The following is a 17,050-nucleotide window of genomic DNA, read 5'->3' as shown; positions in this document are numbered from 1 at the left end:
TCGTTAAGACACGGTTCCCAGAAGATCACCGAAGTCAAGTATCACTGGCCGCGGTCAGTGTGCGGGTGGGTGACCACTTGGATTAGTCTGCATAGGGACTGAGGGTGTGCGGTCCTCGTTAAACTGTGCTACCGTAAAGTGCTCGACTTCGCGTGCAGGTCGTTGGGCTACCGAAACGGGGGTGCCATCCCCTCTGCAGAGGATCAAAATTGTGATGGCATGTCTTCGGATCATCCTCAGGGATTTCTCACAGACCGTCGCCAATAGCCCATTGTGCAGCTCTAGTGCGACGTAAATGAACAACAACAACGAAAGAGGAGTATTACAGTAAAGTTTGAAAAAAAAACTTTAATTAATTTCAACTCAACCAAGCGACATAGTCGGCAACGGAACTTCTACTATAAAGAGTTTTTTACTCCCTCGGCTACCGTAAAAATAATTTCAAAAAACTTTTTACTGAGTTTTGGCAACATATAGCTTAAAGAGCAGAAAAGCAGCTGTGAACTGTTTTTAAAGTTATTGTTTATGTAACGATATGTATCGTTTAATAATTATTCAAGTGTTTAAATTTCAGCGATCAAAAATTAAATGAGAAATTTTTCATGTTTGTGATTTTTACACATGTAAAAACTTTTACTGAAAGTAATCCTTGTGTCAACTTGACCAAGGCGGAAATCACCAAATTCCTGTCTTATATGTTTTTATCCCTCAGTGACCAACACCTGTCAAATATTTAGAATAAATATGTGTGCGTTACCTCTTTCCAAAGTTCTTCCTCAGCGAAAATCTAATAGCTTAGATGCAGAGCGAGAGACTTTCGAACGCTCTCAAGTGAGTGGTTATTTTAACTTTTTTAAAATAACTATAACAAGCTTAAACTTTTTACGCCTTAGTCATCCTCCCTCCAGCATTTGTCTGTCATGCAGAACTGATTGTTTCAAGTTAAAAAACTTAGGTTCACTGTTCACGCTCTTTTAGTCAAAGCATTATTGGAACGTGAAACGTTTCTTTCAGCGATGTCACATAGTTTTTCAGATTTTAACATTTTATCAGTGGGGCTAAAGATTTTTGAATGAATATGGTTAAAATCCCATTCCTATATTTTATAATTATCTTTCTAAATTTCAGTAACTATTTTTAGGGTTGCAAGTTTGTCGCTGTTTGAATTTTCGTGATGATTTCCACGAATTATTTATATATATTTTTTTTTCTTCTAAAATCTGCAAATTTTTTCAAATGTTATAATTGAAGTGAAAATTTTTGAAAATGAATGTGAGTTTTTTTTCTTCTCATTTTACAGTACATTTGCAATAATTAGTAATTTTGTGAAATGTATACCTAATTAATATAATATATTAACCTAATTAGTAGTATACCTAATTAATATAAAGTAAACCTAATTAATAAATAAAATACAAGGTATACCTAATTAATGTATACCTAAATAATATATAATGTGTACATAAGTAAATATTTAGGGGAATGGATCTATACCATAGAGACAAAAAAGTAGTTAAAAGTTAAACCAAATTCTGTCAAGTTAGTTGATTTTTTTATTCTTTATATCATTAATTTATAAATGCACTTTGCCACCTTGAAGTGCAATAAGTAATACAAAAAAAAATTGTAGTTAGTAGCTCTTTTTTAACCAGAAAATTTGCTGAAATGAGGGACTTAAGACATAACACTGCTCAATGAAATTAATTTCTTATCCATATGTCTTGACAAACATGAGAAAATGCTAGCAAACAAATATTGCATAAATGGTAAAACAATATTAAGTATATTGAAATAAAAATTTTTTCATTCAATAAAATATTAATATTTCATGAAATTAAAGTAACAATTTTGCCAGCTCTTTTATATGCTTTTATTTTACTATTTCTACTGTGGTCATTATTTTTAATGCATATATTGTGTATTTAATTATTTGTACTTGTGTTATCTTGTATTGTTTTTTATGAATTTTAGTGTTTTCTTTCTGCGACAAACATGCAACCCTAATCATAATTCTATTGTCGTTTTTTTGTTATTAATTTTTCTTGATGTGTGTTAGCCGAAAAGAAAAAGAGAATGGTTTTTTAATTATTAAGTATTTATGTAAGACCATAATTATTAAATTGTTAAACATTTATTCTATAAAATATTTTATTTTAAATTAATTTATATTTTATTTTGATAGTAAAAAATTTTTGAAAGATATATTGATTTTTAACAGATATTTAGTGAAACACTTGCTGCAAAAATTATTATTTTTTTTTAACAATTTGTCTTCACTAATTTTTTTAATTCGTGAGAGTTTAATAATTTTTATCCTATTATATTAATTATAGAATAAAGTAGTCACTGGCCAGCATGAGCCCGAATGATTTAAGCTAGTGTTTTTGGTATCTGTTTTGTTATAAATATTTTTTGAGAAATAAATAATCGGAGTTTAGCCATAATAATGATTTTACAAACTGAGTTTAACCGTAATAAGTATCTAAAAAATGTTTGCTCCTAACATTTTGTTTTATTTCCAGAGCATCAGTATATCCAAAGCTATAAATTGTCAAGAATCACCTGTTAAAGAAAAGCATGTTCGGTGTATCCTTTTATGTTTAATTTTTTTATTTTGTTTCACTAATCATGTAATGTATGATATTTAAAAAGTATGTTAAAAAAAAAAAAAATAATATAACTTATTTCGATTTATGTAAGTTAGATTATTTGCTAAAATCAAAGGGGAAGGAGAATTTTTATGTTTGAATAAAAAAAAAGTTAGTTTAACAATTTTGATATTATTTAATACTTATAGGATATTTTATGACGCCCGGTGGCTGAGTGGTAGCGCTTCGCGCTGCCGTGCCACAGGTCCTTGGTTCGATCCCTGGGCCGGGCAAGGCCGACTCAGCCTTTCATCCCTTCAGTGGGTCGATAAAATGAGTACCAAGCATGCTTGGGAACTAACACTGGGGGTTCCGCGTTCGGCTGACCACCTGACCGGAACATATGCTCCTGCACCCCAGAGCCCAAGGTCAAGAAAACTGAGATGGGCACAGTCGGCCTTGGCCCTCTTAATGGGCTGTCGCGCCACTGAGTTAGTTTTTTAGTTAGGATATTTTATAAAAATATATGTATTTTTTAAACTTTCAAATTTTAAAGTCTACCTAAATCATATGTTCTAACCTTTATGCTTTATTCAAGGCAAGCAGTTTTTGACACATTAGCATGAAAACTCGAAATCACTGAAAATGTATTGTATCAAGACTGTTAAGAAATGCTATCACATTTCCTGATGCCCATTTACCAAAAGATTTACTGAAATTATCTATTTTAAAACTTTTTTCCTTTTTTTTTAAAAGAAAAATTTTTTTCTTTAGGCTTATCTGTTAAAAAGAATGTTAGTTAGAAATTTTTTTTTTTCTTCTTCCTCTTATTGCTACATCTCTGACAGCTAAACGTTAATTCTGTCCCAATAAGCGTACTAAAAGGGTTCTTGAAAAAAGAACAGTCAATAAAAGAGAAACTTTGGACGTGCAATTTTCCCATGTACATAATATTTCTACCTTAAACACATTTTTAAGTTTAATTGTAGTTACTACTTAAGTTTCTATTCGTTAGAATTTTCAGTTGATTATTTGTTGTGCAGCAAAATATATATCAGAAATCTAATTTTTCAGGTTAGTCAAAATAGATATAATGTTAACTGATGGAGAGAAAAAAATATTGATTTTATTTATTATTTTCATCTCTTTAAAAATCTTTATTTTTTATGTATAGAATCATTATATACCTTATCTATATAATTTATCTTTGCATTTCATATATTAGTTTCTGTTTCCTGCTTTGTTTCCCCTCTGTCTCTATTTTTAATTAACTTTTTTCTCATCAACATCGACGATAATAATCTACCAATATAGCATTTTAGTTGAACTCGTGTTTGAACAGATAATAGTGATGATTTAGTGGTGGCAAAGTAATTGAAGTAATACCTTTAATTATTTATTTATTTTTTATGAGTGCAAGTTCAATAATCCAGCATAAATTTGCTTGTTTAACGCTAAATTGTTTTTGTTTTTTTAAATTTTATTTACGGTTAAGGAATTGCCGATAATTTTTTTAAAAGTCAATCAATACTGCCTGAATAAGTAATAAATGTTAAGATCAATTGTGATGTGATGCATAGAATTTTAGTGCATCAAGTGTGAGATTATAATTTTTAGAGGTATTTTGTTTTGAATAAAGTTCGAGAATGTTGTGTTAGCTCTCGAAGGAAATGTGAAGAGAAGTAAATTTGTTTCATGTCAAAAGATTAAATATGGTTCTGGAGTCAATTTTATAAATAAATGCATTTTTTATCCCTGTGCACCTGCTAAAATGTTGATAAATTTGATTAAAGAGTAGCATAAGTCTCGGAGCTATTTTGTAGAAAAGAAATAAGATTTACACTTTGTATGAGAGTAACTTCAATGTGTTTATATTTTATGTAGTTACTATTGCATCTATTTTTGCTGTAAAATTTATATTGGCATGTGTGATCATGTAATTTTTATAGAACCTCATGCTGATCATTAGCAAGCTGTTGCACATGTAACAACACTTGATATAAATTTACAGTATTTTGTTATTTGCTGTATGAAATGCAGATTTAGATTTGTTAAGCAGGTAATAGTTTTGTGTGCATTGATATATTTTTACGAAATTTGTAGCTGTGTGGTAAATAAATTGTTGCCTAACGAAAACATTTGATATAGATGTTTGGTGATCTTTAAAAATGGCTCTAATAAAAATGAATTTCAATATTTGTTTCCATTTCTGACATGTGACAAAATTAACTCAAACAAAAAAATTTCGAAAATTGAACCAGAGTGTATCTTTTTTTTTCATATTTCTTTGAATTTATCTTAATAGCTGTGATCATTTGGTACTTTCAGTTTTATTTTATTAAATTTATTTACTTAATTCAATTTAATAATAACCTTCCAGTCTTATTTCTTACTTACATTGTTTAATCTTCTGTCTTCGAATAAAAATATAAATTATTTTACTGGAAATAAAGAGAATGTGAAATCTTTATTCATGCATATTTGTATCATTTTTGTATTTCCTTGACTTTAATTTAATAGCTGCAATCATTGGTACTTTCAATGAAAAAGCTGCTGGAACTTTTTGGGGTGTTGTTTTGAAGCTCCCTTTGCAAGGCAATCCTATTGTATGTTGGAAGTTCTGCCATGTTTTACACAAAGTTTTAAGAGAAGGGCATCCTAATGTAAGTTTTTATTTTAATGTATATTTTATATGAAGGGTTAAAAAAGTCTTGGAATCTCTGTTGATCATGTGATGTTTATGTGTATGATAAGATAATAATGGTGTTGTTATTTATTTATTTGTAATGGAATAATTTTTTCTGCTGTAGTATTTAGTTTTTATATAAATGTTATGATACCAGCAAAAAGTTATTTATTTTTATCATATAGATAAGTTGAACAAGTTATTAAGCTTAAAATTTTGTTGTTCTTTCTCCCTTTAGTGATTTTTGATTATCTGGCTTCATTTTTCTCAATTAAGTATTATTCTTTAAATACCTAGTGTAATTTTGTTCATGCTCTGTATTCTTAGAATTCTTAATTAGAATTTCTTGCCATAATGCTTGTTTTCCAATCAAAGTAATTTGAATTAAATTGAATAATGCTGGTGAAGAAGTTTTAAGTATCAATTATTTCTTCAATTTATTTATTATTGCGAAATAGTCATTTTTAATATTTAACTAAAATTTTATAGGCTATTTTGGACTCCCAGAAATATCATACAAGTATAAAAGATTTAGGAAAATTATGGGTAAGTAAAATATTATTTTATTTGTAAAAGTTGTTTGTTTTATTCTACCAAGAATCTTTTTAAAATTAATTTTATTGATGTAAAAATAATTTTGTATCATTGTAACCTACTAAATTTTATGAACCAAAATTTCAGCAAATTTGGTTGAATATTCAGAGAAATAAGTAATTTAAGATACATCTATTATTAAAAATTATAAGCGATTTACTTTTATTGCTATTTATATTAATGTAATATAAATGTTTGCTGTTTTGTTCAAATTCTGGTATGCTAAAGTATGCAAACTTTTGTCCTAGTAAAGTATGTAAATTTTGAGGCCCTAGAATTCTGTATAAAAATAATTTTTGAAATTGTAAATAGTTAACATTCTTAAAATATCACTGTAAAATTAAAATTCCATTTAACACATTTGAGAAATAGAAATAAAATGTTTAGCATTGCAAATGACAATAGAAAAAGACTAAAAAATTTAGAAATCAGATGTGGGCAATTGTTTTTTAAAATGCAGTAAAAAAAGCATGAAATACATCATGCAACATTCACTCATCATTCTGATTATGTGGGTCAAACGTAGAAAGTAAGCCTCTGCATTAATGGTAATAACTTTGCAATGATTAATAATTCAATAGCTCTGTAAGTACCATGAATTGCCTCCGCATTCATGGTATTAACAGGGAAACTAGTAAAGAATAGAATGAAAAGAAAAATCTAGCGGTATTCTTAGATACAGCTAGTTTTTAAATCTTTGATTGTGAAGTCAATATTTTCTTCATTTCTCCTGATATGTATTTGAAATTTAAGGTATTTAAATATTTTCTCTATCCCCTTCAACTTTATATTATCCAAATTTGAATGTAATTACATCATTTTTATTACAAAAAACATTATCACAATGCTGATACTAATTATTATTTAAAAAAAAAACTTTTTAAAGTTTAGAACGTATCCTATTCAGATTTGTTTGGGGATCAGAAGGCATTTCTAAGAAATAAATTTTATTTTATTTGTTTATTTTTTGTGCATAATAATTTAGAGTTTAAAGTTAATTAATGCTATAAATTTGGGTTAGTAAGATACCTCTTCTTAAGTCTTATAAAAATATTTTTTTGAATATGCTGTTGCGATCTATTATTATGGATATGATTATTATTTTTATTTTATTATCAGGGTCTTCTAAAAGATGGTTATGGAAGATTAATCCAATGTTATTGTACACTTTTATTGGCCAAATTAGAATTTCATAGAAAGGTTAGTTACTACACTTTTACTTCCCAGTTTACTTTTATCAAAATGCATTGTTACTAAATGATTGAATGGCATTCTTTTTTGTTGCCCTTTTACAGTTTTAATAAATGTCTATTTTAAAAAAATTCTATATTTTTATCCAATAGAACCCACGATTTCCTGGTAATTTGAATGTGACAGATGAGGAGTTAGATATTATTGGCGAAAGAGATGTTAATGTTTTGTAAGTAGGAAAATTCATAATTTTTACAACTCTTTTAAATTTAGTTTCGAAATAAGTAACTCTTAGTTTCTATTTTTTCTAGTTTTCAAATGAGCTGTGAATTTTTTGATTACATGGATGAAATTCTTGCACTTCAGAATGCTGGTATTTATTTATTTAGATGTGCTTACAGTTAATTTTTTTATTTTATTAGATTTTTTTAGTATTTATTAGATTTTTTTATTGAAATATTTATTTATAAATAGTGTTTGGATCTTTGGATATGTCAAGATCAAATTCAATGACAAATTGTGGGCAATGCCGACTTGCACCTCTTATTCCTTGCATTCAAGATTCCAGTCAGCTTTATGATTATACTGTTAAAGTTCTTTTCAAACTTCATGCTGGTAATTGCCATTGTTTTTGTTGGATTAATAAACTTCTTATATTTATGATATTTTAGAGTTTAGAAAATATATTTTATTTGTGCTACCAAAAAATAAACACCTATATTAAAATTTAACTTAAATGAATTTTCAAACAAATTTTAAGATAATGTGCCAAAAAAAAAAAAAAAAAAAAGATTTGTGAATGAAATTATATAATATTTCTTTGCTTGAATGTATGTACTAAATACATCTTTTGCCATGATCCATAATTTCTTTTAAGCCTTGAAATTTGTTTCAATTATTTAATTTATACATTAATGTTTGTTATAAACTTATTTCAATTATTTGATTTATATACTTTTGTTTAATGAATTACCTAAAAATGTCCGTAAGAAAGCTTGTTGAAACTAAAGTGGCTATTGCATTGAAAAAATCTGTTTTTTTTTTATTATTATAATTTTTTTTTAGTAATTTTATCAGTTTTATACTTATTAATTCATTTTAATGGTTATTGAATGTTTATTCTAAATATAATTGTATCATGTATGATACAATATTCAGTAAACAATTAAAAAATTTCGTTTTAGACAGATTTATTATTTATTTTTGCCATTCACTAATTATATTTCAAAGTTGATGTTTATAAATACATAAAAATATTTACTAAATTTGATCATTTCTAGCTATACAAAAAGGTGTTTTATAAAGTGATGTTTAAAAAAAAACCCGACATTGCTAAGTTCATCAAAATATATGCTTTATTTTTTATCAGAAGAGAAAAAATGTCTGTAAATCTTTTAGGTGATTCTTATGTATAAATTCTATTCTACAAGTGGCTGTTCCACTTGTTAGATTAATGAATTCAAAATTTCATAAAAATGTGTAGCCAGATATGTATGATATATTGAAAAATATTTTTCTTTTATTTTCTTAAAGCTTTTATTTATCTTGCTAAAAAATATTCATATTTTTCTTGTTTGAGCACAAATCTTAACAAGATTGTTATTTTAAAATGTTTTCAGCTCTACCTCCTGATACCCTTATTGGACATAGAGAACGTTTTTTAAAACAATTCAAAAGGTGAGTGAAATTTTTTTCCCTTTGTTATTTTTAAAACTATTTATATTTTAATGCATATCCAAAATTCCTGCTTTGCAGTCTAAAATGTTAATTGAAAATGAAAATAATGTATAATAATTCTTAATTATTATATCAATTATTTCTCTTTAAATCCTCGTTACTATTTTAACATAAATATAACAATTATATTTTCAAGAAGAAAAAGAATTATAATAATTTTTTATTGGTTTACTTTATCATTTTTTTTTGCATTTTACCATTAGTCTATAGATATATTCAATTAAAAACAATAATAGCTACTACTTAAAATTTCTTAAAATACACCAATAAATGTATTGTAATAATATTGGTGAATCTTAAAACAAATTTCATAAACTAATTAAATATTGCATTTCATTTTTGTTTTGTTTCTAAACTTATTTTACTAGTTTATTTCTTTGTTCAGAAAGTAAACATAGTTGCTAGTCTAATTTTTGTTTTATTTGAATATTTAAATTTTAGCTCTAGCATCAGAACCATCTTTTTTAAATATTTGTGTGTATCATTAATGTCAAACATCACAAACATAAATTATTTTATTTTGCCTTTGCTGCTGGTTAAAATCTTCGTAATTGATCTTTTGCAAGAATTAGTTTATTATCGAAGTTTTTTTCTTTTCTTTTTTTCTTTGTAAAAATGATTATGTGATCACCATCATCAGAGGGAGTAAAACAAAATTATTTTAAAATGTTTTCTCCCAAACAATTATTATTATTCAGGGGTCTGTCCAGGCCAAATTTACAACCGTTTACCGGTACCTTTGCAAATTCAACTTCAGGAAAAATGGTAGTTTCACAAAATACTTTTTCTTAAAATTTTATTTTTGTATCCCGTAAAAAAAGATAAATCCATATTTTTACCATATGTTTGTGTTGATTTTTTAATATAATTTTTAATTTTCACAAATTATGTCTAAATTTTCCCAAAATAGGTACCTCTCAGAAAAACCTAGACAGACCCTTGTTATTGGTAAAAGCTTATGTTATTAAGAAAAATAGTAATAAAAATTTCAAATTTAAGCAACTAGAACAATCAAATGCAGTTTTTTCAAAAGATTTAGTAAAGATATTAATGAAAATACTTATTTCAATATTTTATAAAAGCTTACTTTTCAACATTTTGGTATTGTTTATTTTTAAATTATACTCAGATATTATTGTCAAAATCATTATCTTTTCAAAAAAAAAAAAAAAAAAAAAAAAAAAAAAAAAAAAAAAAACTGTCTAAAGGAAACGTTTTAGTAATTTGTTAATTGAACCAAAAAGGAATTAATGAATAATTTGTGTTAAAGAAATTAAGTTATCTATTATTAAGGTAATTTTTAGTTAATTATCAAATTTTAAAAAAATAATTATAATAAATAGGTATAAATATGTTATGTTTACAGAAATGAGTCAAGTCATTCTAATTTTAACGATTGTTGCAGTATGTAAATTATCATTCAAATAAAAAAGTGGTTGTATTAACATCACAGAAAATGCAGCTATATTGAGAATAACTATGTTTACCACTTACTTCTTTTTTATTTTCTTTTTGTGTTCTTTACCCCAGTTTTAATTATTTATTTTGACAATTCACTCAAAATGAATTACTGTTATTTTTGATTTTTATATTAGTTGCTTTGATTTAAAATTATTATTGTGTGTATGTATATATATATATATATAGTAACATGAAATATTACTTAAGCTTTTTTCTTCAATAAACATAATTTTATAATTTCAGTCTGCAACAGTTTTATCTGAATGCTACTAATCTACAGTATTTTAAACATCTAATACATGTACCATTGCTTCCTGAGGTGAGTCTGCTGTAATTTATATTTATTGTTTCATCCTCTTGTATTTTTTATGAATAGAAAAAAGATAGTTATTTTGAAAGATAACAGGGTAAAATAAAATGATGAAAAAATATTTTAATTGCTTTTAAAAATAATTTTTCCTAAATGCAAAATATTATGTGCATAATTAAAATAATAAATTAAAAATATATTTTGCATCTTTATAAATATAATGTGCAAAAGTCTCTTTTATTTGTGATATTTTTAGTTAATGTGAAGTATGTTTTGTTGAGAAGAGAGGCAAGTAAGATAAAAATGCAATCTGATTAAAACAGAGAAAAGAGATATGAATAAATAAACAGTCCTCCATTATAATTGAAATTGTATTACTTAAAATCAGTCTTGATGATTGTGCCAAAGTATATTCCTAATACACTAATAAATAATCGTGTCATGATCCTTAATCAGCCAGAACAAATGAATTAAATATAATAAATAAACGTAAATGATTTAAAGTTTTTGTGCTTCTCTTTTAATTAAATATTTAAATTGACTGCTATCTATATTCATTTTTGCAGTTCTTTGTTTTTATAATGTTTATTATTATTCAAAGTGATGTTTTGTAATTAAATGATTGCTCAATATTATCATAAAATAGTATCCTCATTTGCATAAAATTTTATCATAATTTTCGTCTGTTTTTCCGTTTTTCTGATGATTTATCTTTTTGAAGCACCATAATGAAATTAGTTTTGTATCTGTACATTCATCTTTTAATACATTTTATGCAAAATCAGGTTTTCTCACTGTTTGAAATGAAAATAAACAAAATAAGTATTTGAAATTAAAAAGTAATATTGGGAGGGGGGATTTTCTTAGTGTTGTTTGATATCTTTGACTGAAAGCATTAAACATATTTTTATATCAACTTAATAAAATAAATCAAAATTTAAACAATAGCTTAATGTGAGAAATTGGAATGTCTTATAACAAGCTTTTTTTCATAACAAAAATTTGTGAGCCACATTTTCCAAAATTTTTATGGTGGTAACAGAACAATATTGGCTTATAAATCTTATTTTTAAAATAGTAGTTTCTAAATAAAGTTGTATAGATTTACACAGTGATCATCCTAATATAACCAGAAAATAACTCTATGAAAGAATTGTTTAGTGAGTGTAAAGTTAAGGTTAAATGTATTTAAGAAATCTTAACTTAATAAAAATTGTTGGTATCTTTTTGTTGTATCGTTAGTATGACAATTGTTGGTATTATATCTTTTAATAAAATAGTTTTGGCCTTTAAAGGAACTATGTTGTGCTTTGAGAAACAACAATAGTTACTGAGTAGTCATGGTATGAGCAAATGGTTAAGGCCCTCTTATATTTTACTTAAGTATCTGTTGTATAATCATGCTTTTTTTTGTTTAAAAATTTTAATTTAATTTTAAATAAATGAATGTAATTTCTTTGATGTTTATACTGTAAGCCAGCTGAGAATAAATGATTCTGTGTAATTGTATTGTAAGTAGGAATCTTATCACAGTATTTTTTTTAAAAAAAGTTTCATGATAAAAAAAAACCTTTTAGTGTGTTCATATATTTAAAAAATTTTAAATTTTTGAAGCAATTATTGTTATTATTTTTTTACAGAACCCTCCAAATTTTTTGATTGCGTCTGATTTGAGTGCTCACGTGAGTCCAGTAGTTATATTGCCTCCTCACACGGATACGCCTGAGAATGAGACCGTAGATATGAACTTAGTTGATACCACCGTGCCAAAAGTAGCTGTAAGTAAATAAATTAATTTCTTGTTGATTATTGATTGCTTATGAGTTACTCCTATATGAATTAGTTCATCATTTTTCTTTTAGTCCTTAAAACTTTAATAAATATACAAGATGTGCCAAAAATTAGACAAAATTTAAAAATTCATTTCTGTTTCCTATAGGAAGATTAAAATAGAACTAAAGTATTTTTATCCAAATAATTGATCTTTATTTGTATACATAACAAGATATGAAGAAAATATAATAATACATCAATACAAGACAGCTTAAAAAATAAAAAATTTGATTTTTTAAAAAATTATCACTGATACTTATTTATTTACTTTTTATTCTAGAATATCCCATTATTTATTTAGGTTCCATTATTTCTACTTTTTATTTATAATCTATCTTATTTTTGTCCCTTGGAGGTTTGTCTTCTTTAGGTAAACATAGGCCTGTATTCAGAAACCTTGTTAATTGAGGTTTGAAGAAGCACATGCGTAGATAAATCTTATATCTGTTTTCAGAAACCATACTAAATTTGAAAAAGAACGATCATGCTTTGAAAGTGGCAACCTTGAATTCCAAGATCTGTAGAATGGTCGGAGACCTGACTAATGTCATCAAGAGGCAGAATGGATTATTATCAATTTGAAAATAACATTTTAAGCATACTAAACTAATTTTTTAGATAGGTTTCACTAAAAAAATAGTTCTAGATTACTAAGAAATGGACTAAGGACTTAATGAGCATTGCTCATAATCCTTCTGCCATTGTATGCAAAATTATAACAAAATTATATATATACAAAATTATAACTTAATCATAAATACCCTTCCCCCTTAAGTGTTTTCATAATATTTTAATGGTCCCAAAATTTCATTATAGTTATGCCACTTTTGGTTTTATAATTTCTAAAACCTTTTATAAAATTAAGTTACTATTGAAATAGAATTAAACCTTGCAAGCTAGGATTTTTCCAATTTTAAAAACAAATTTTAAGTAATAATTTGGCTTTAATATCCAATAATCATGTAAGTCAACTAAATTCTAATACATATTTTGCATTAATCAATATAAAATTTGTTGAAATATGGCTGACTTAGTACCTTTACTTTAAACATACATTTTTAATTGTTTATGATTGTATTTTTTATTTTATCTTGTTATTTTTTTTTTGAAAGTGAAACAATAAGTAATTATAATTTATAATTTTTTAAACAATAATTTTGATTTTATTATTATGTGTTTATAAATAACTAGTTTACATCATTTTGTAAAAAAAAAATAAAAAAAAACTTTATTGACATTAAGTCGCCAACATTTTTAGTGTTTAAATTCTTACAACTTCTCTTTCTTTAATTTCCCCTCTCCTAGGAATATTTTGAATTTCCTGTGCGATGTTTTTGAACTGAATGTCGTCAAACTTAATATTTCTTGAGTTCAATAAAAATCTGCTGGATTTACAGTGGGCATAGTTGCTAAGCTCATGGTGGACGTCAATTGCTGTTTTTTATTTGCAAACAGACAGTAACAGGCCTCGACATAAGAAGATTGATGCTGAAAAATAATTATCATAGCCATTATGCTGTTTGCAGAGTAAAGCTTAAAAAATCTCCTCCTTAGCCCAACCACATTTGGTTTTATGCCTGGGGCTAATTTAACCCCCCCCCCCTCCAAAAAAAATGCAAGTCCTTGCAAAAATAAATATATTAAATAATTTTGAGGATGCAGTATTAATCCCTAAATTCTTAAACTTAAGGATGGTTTCTAAATACAGGCCATAGCTACAATAAGCCCCATTGATTTTTCCCCTTTTAAAAAAATATATATATATTTTGTCAATAATGTTGTTTAATTTGAGTATGTGAATGCACTTCATCTATTTGTTCAAAAGTTGGGTCTTGGATTTTTAAATTTGTTAAAGATTTTTAAATATTTTTGCTTCTATTATCACACAGAATTCAATCATTTCCTGTAATCGCTGCTACTATATTTTCTAAAGTTCATTGTAAAATTTGAAAGGAAATTAATAAGCTATTTAAAATTATTTATATATTTTAATTCATTAGGCAAGTCCAGATGTTTTAGAGGGAGTGTTTAGTCATCGAAATTCTGTTGATTATCCGAGAAATGGGTCAAGCTCTCCTGACACTATGAGTGAAAAGTAATTTTTTTAACCTAATTATTTTTATATAAATATATGTTGTAAGTAATAATTCTCATTATATTATTTAATTCTTTTTGTAAATTATTTTTTAATTTGCTTAATTTATTAAGTATATATTTTTTTTCTTGTTCCAGAGATCAATTAATCGAAAGATTGCAAAGAGAAATTGAATTATTAAGGATGGATTTACAAAGGAATAAAATTGAAGTACATGACTTTGTTGAAACATTATTATTAAAAATTATTTATTAAAAAATACAATATTTGCTTGTTTCTGTAAAAGATATAAAAAAATTAGAAAATTGTGTAACATTCTATATTTTCTCTAATATGTTAGCCATTCATAAATTTAAAATGTTTTAATTTTTTCCTCTCACTCTTTAATGTTGTGACGTTTATTTTTTTAAAAAATAAATAAAAGAAAGTTCATGTAAATTTTAAAATTGCCTTTGAGTTTTGAACTTTTGATAAAAAAAAATTGCATTAGAGTTATAAATATATATAAATCAACATTGGTCAACAAGTACTTTGCATGCTAGAATTTGCATTCAATGGCTTTCAGTGTGGCATATATGCCCAAATTTAATGATTTTCTTATTTTACTGAATTTTTATTTATTAATTTATTTTAAAAATCTATCTACATTTATAATGGTTATGGGAATTGTTTTAAGTTTGGGAAAAAAATTCCATTGTTGTTCAGTGCCTTAGAGGTTTATAAAATTTTTTTATTTCTTATTAAATTAAGTGGTCATTTTTTTACTAACCATTTTTCTCAAGAGAAGATATAGTGAGCTATATCTTCCAGAAACTAGATATAGTGAGCATAAAAATCTTCTGAATCGAAAAACATTATTGAGTTATCTAGTGAATACTTAAAAAAAAAACTTTAACATTAAACAAAAGTTTTTTCATTTAAATAATGAAAAAAAATCCAACATTTTATTTTTTCATCTTAGAAAAATGTATTCAGCCAGAAAATTTTGATCTGTAGGATAATATTGCAATTTTTAATAAGCTTTGCTGAATGATTGGGAAGATGTCTTTCTGTGACAGTAGTTAGTTGTTGAAAAATGAGGAGTGGGTTGGATACTCAGGTGCAATTCATTTAGTCAATGTCAAAACTTTTAAGAATTAAATCTAGCGAGGCTGTCAAAAAATAGGAAAAATAATGAAGTGAGGAAAGCATGCAACAACAATGTGAAAAAGGATGTGTATGAATTTTATTTTTAATTTGTTTTAGAATAGAAGGAGAATGACATTTGCTTTGAAGAGGCAACTTAATAAAAAAAGAATTTTTATTTTATTTTAAACATTCCTTTATTAAGCCACATTAAGTCATCCAAAACAATTTACAACCTCTTCCAAACAAACACCAGTCTCGTTCTGTTCTAAAACAAAATAAAAATCTCATGCAAAATTTTTTGATATTGTTGCATGCTTTCCTCATTTCATTATTTTCCTTGTTTTTGTCAGCCTCACTAGATTTTATTCTTAAAAGACCTGACAGTCAGCAAAGTGTTAAGCTTAAGAAAGTTATTTTGAAATCTTAGAACCTAATTTTTTTCTAACAACTTTAAATATTAAGTAATTTAAATTTTCATTCTACTTTTTATTTCCTTTTATCATTAAGCTCATTTATCTGTTATTCTTATGGATCTGTTTTCTAATTTATTTCTATCGATATTTGTTTTTATTGCACAAATAGAATATTAGATTTTTTTAAATTGTGGTATGGTAAGAGTGTAAAGGCTTGCATAAGATTATTTCTGCCATAAGTTGCTCTCAGAGTTAGACAAGTCTGTTTAAGTTCATCTTAAAATTTTTAAATTCGAAATTTTTTTTTAAACATTTGCGTCATATTTTCTGTATTCCTCTAAAAATTTTTATTTATTTATTTAGTATGAAAGGAAAATTGATGATTTCAAACGTCAGTTTGTTAATCTGGAAGCTCATATTTCTGAGCAAGAGCAAATTATAAGAAGTTTGAGAGAAGTAAGTTACTATAATTGAGTTCATATTTGTCTTCCTAATTTAATTCACAAGTTTTATACGTACATGTTTATATTCAATTTAGGAAAATGAGAATATGAAACAGAGTGTGTCTTCAGAAGAAGTATCATCTGAAGTTGTCCTAAAGCTCCAGGAAGCTGAAAGTCAGTATTTTCTCTAGTTTTTTTTTCTTATTAATAAGTGTCTATTATCTCCAGTGAGCTATCCCTTTCGTACCCCAAAAAACTACTTATGCAGTTCCTTTTCGATTACTTCACTGGTTTACTGATACTAAAACATCATAGTCTAGTATTTTCATTTAAGCAATATTCTCATAGATAGACCAAATCTGCTTGGTGTTTCAACAGTGCCTCCCAGGTACTATTGTTCCTGTTAAGACATTAATACAAATTAGCAGTCCAGGCTAATTCTTATTATATGTCTTAAATTATGGAAAACAGCAGTGCATATAAAAGTTAATTTAAGTATTGATATTACCCCTGTATATGAAAATATACTGAACTTATCAAGTAAGAAAATAATCCTTTTTTTAAAAAATAT

General features: G+C 25.9%; 1 protein-coding gene across 1 annotated transcript in view; it reads left to right on the top strand.

Moving 5' to 3' along the window:
• The first annotated feature begins 463 nt into the window (after positions 1-463).
• The window catches only part of Hip1 (Huntingtin interacting protein 1), a 45,343-nt gene continuing 28,756 nt past the window's right edge, over positions 464-17,050 (top strand). Inside the window, exons 1-15 of the mRNA XM_016074897.3 lie at positions 464-831; positions 2,523-2,586; positions 5,109-5,251; positions 5,764-5,820; positions 6,988-7,068; positions 7,212-7,288; positions 7,371-7,432; positions 7,534-7,674; positions 8,679-8,736; positions 10,501-10,576; positions 12,208-12,345; positions 14,401-14,495; positions 14,633-14,705; positions 16,400-16,492; positions 16,575-16,653. Of these exons, the coding sequence (XP_015930383.1) occupies positions 745-831; positions 2,523-2,586; positions 5,109-5,251; positions 5,764-5,820; positions 6,988-7,068; positions 7,212-7,288; positions 7,371-7,432; positions 7,534-7,674; positions 8,679-8,736; positions 10,501-10,576; positions 12,208-12,345; positions 14,401-14,495; positions 14,633-14,705; positions 16,400-16,492; positions 16,575-16,653 (1,324 nt within the window). The 5' untranslated portion in view covers positions 464-744. The remainder of the gene's footprint in view (positions 832-2,522; positions 2,587-5,108; positions 5,252-5,763; positions 5,821-6,987; positions 7,069-7,211; positions 7,289-7,370; positions 7,433-7,533; positions 7,675-8,678; positions 8,737-10,500; positions 10,577-12,207; positions 12,346-14,400; positions 14,496-14,632; positions 14,706-16,399; positions 16,493-16,574; positions 16,654-17,050) is intronic.

Source organism: Parasteatoda tepidariorum, chromosome 4 (genome assembly GCF_982258835.1).
Source record: "Parasteatoda tepidariorum strain Cologne lab strain chromosome 4, Ptep-v5.0, whole genome shotgun sequence".
NCBI lineage: Eukaryota > Metazoa > Arthropoda > Arachnida > Araneae > Theridiidae > Parasteatoda > Parasteatoda tepidariorum.
Note: the sequence above shows the minus strand (reverse complement) of the source record. Positions and strands in the feature narration are given on the sequence as shown.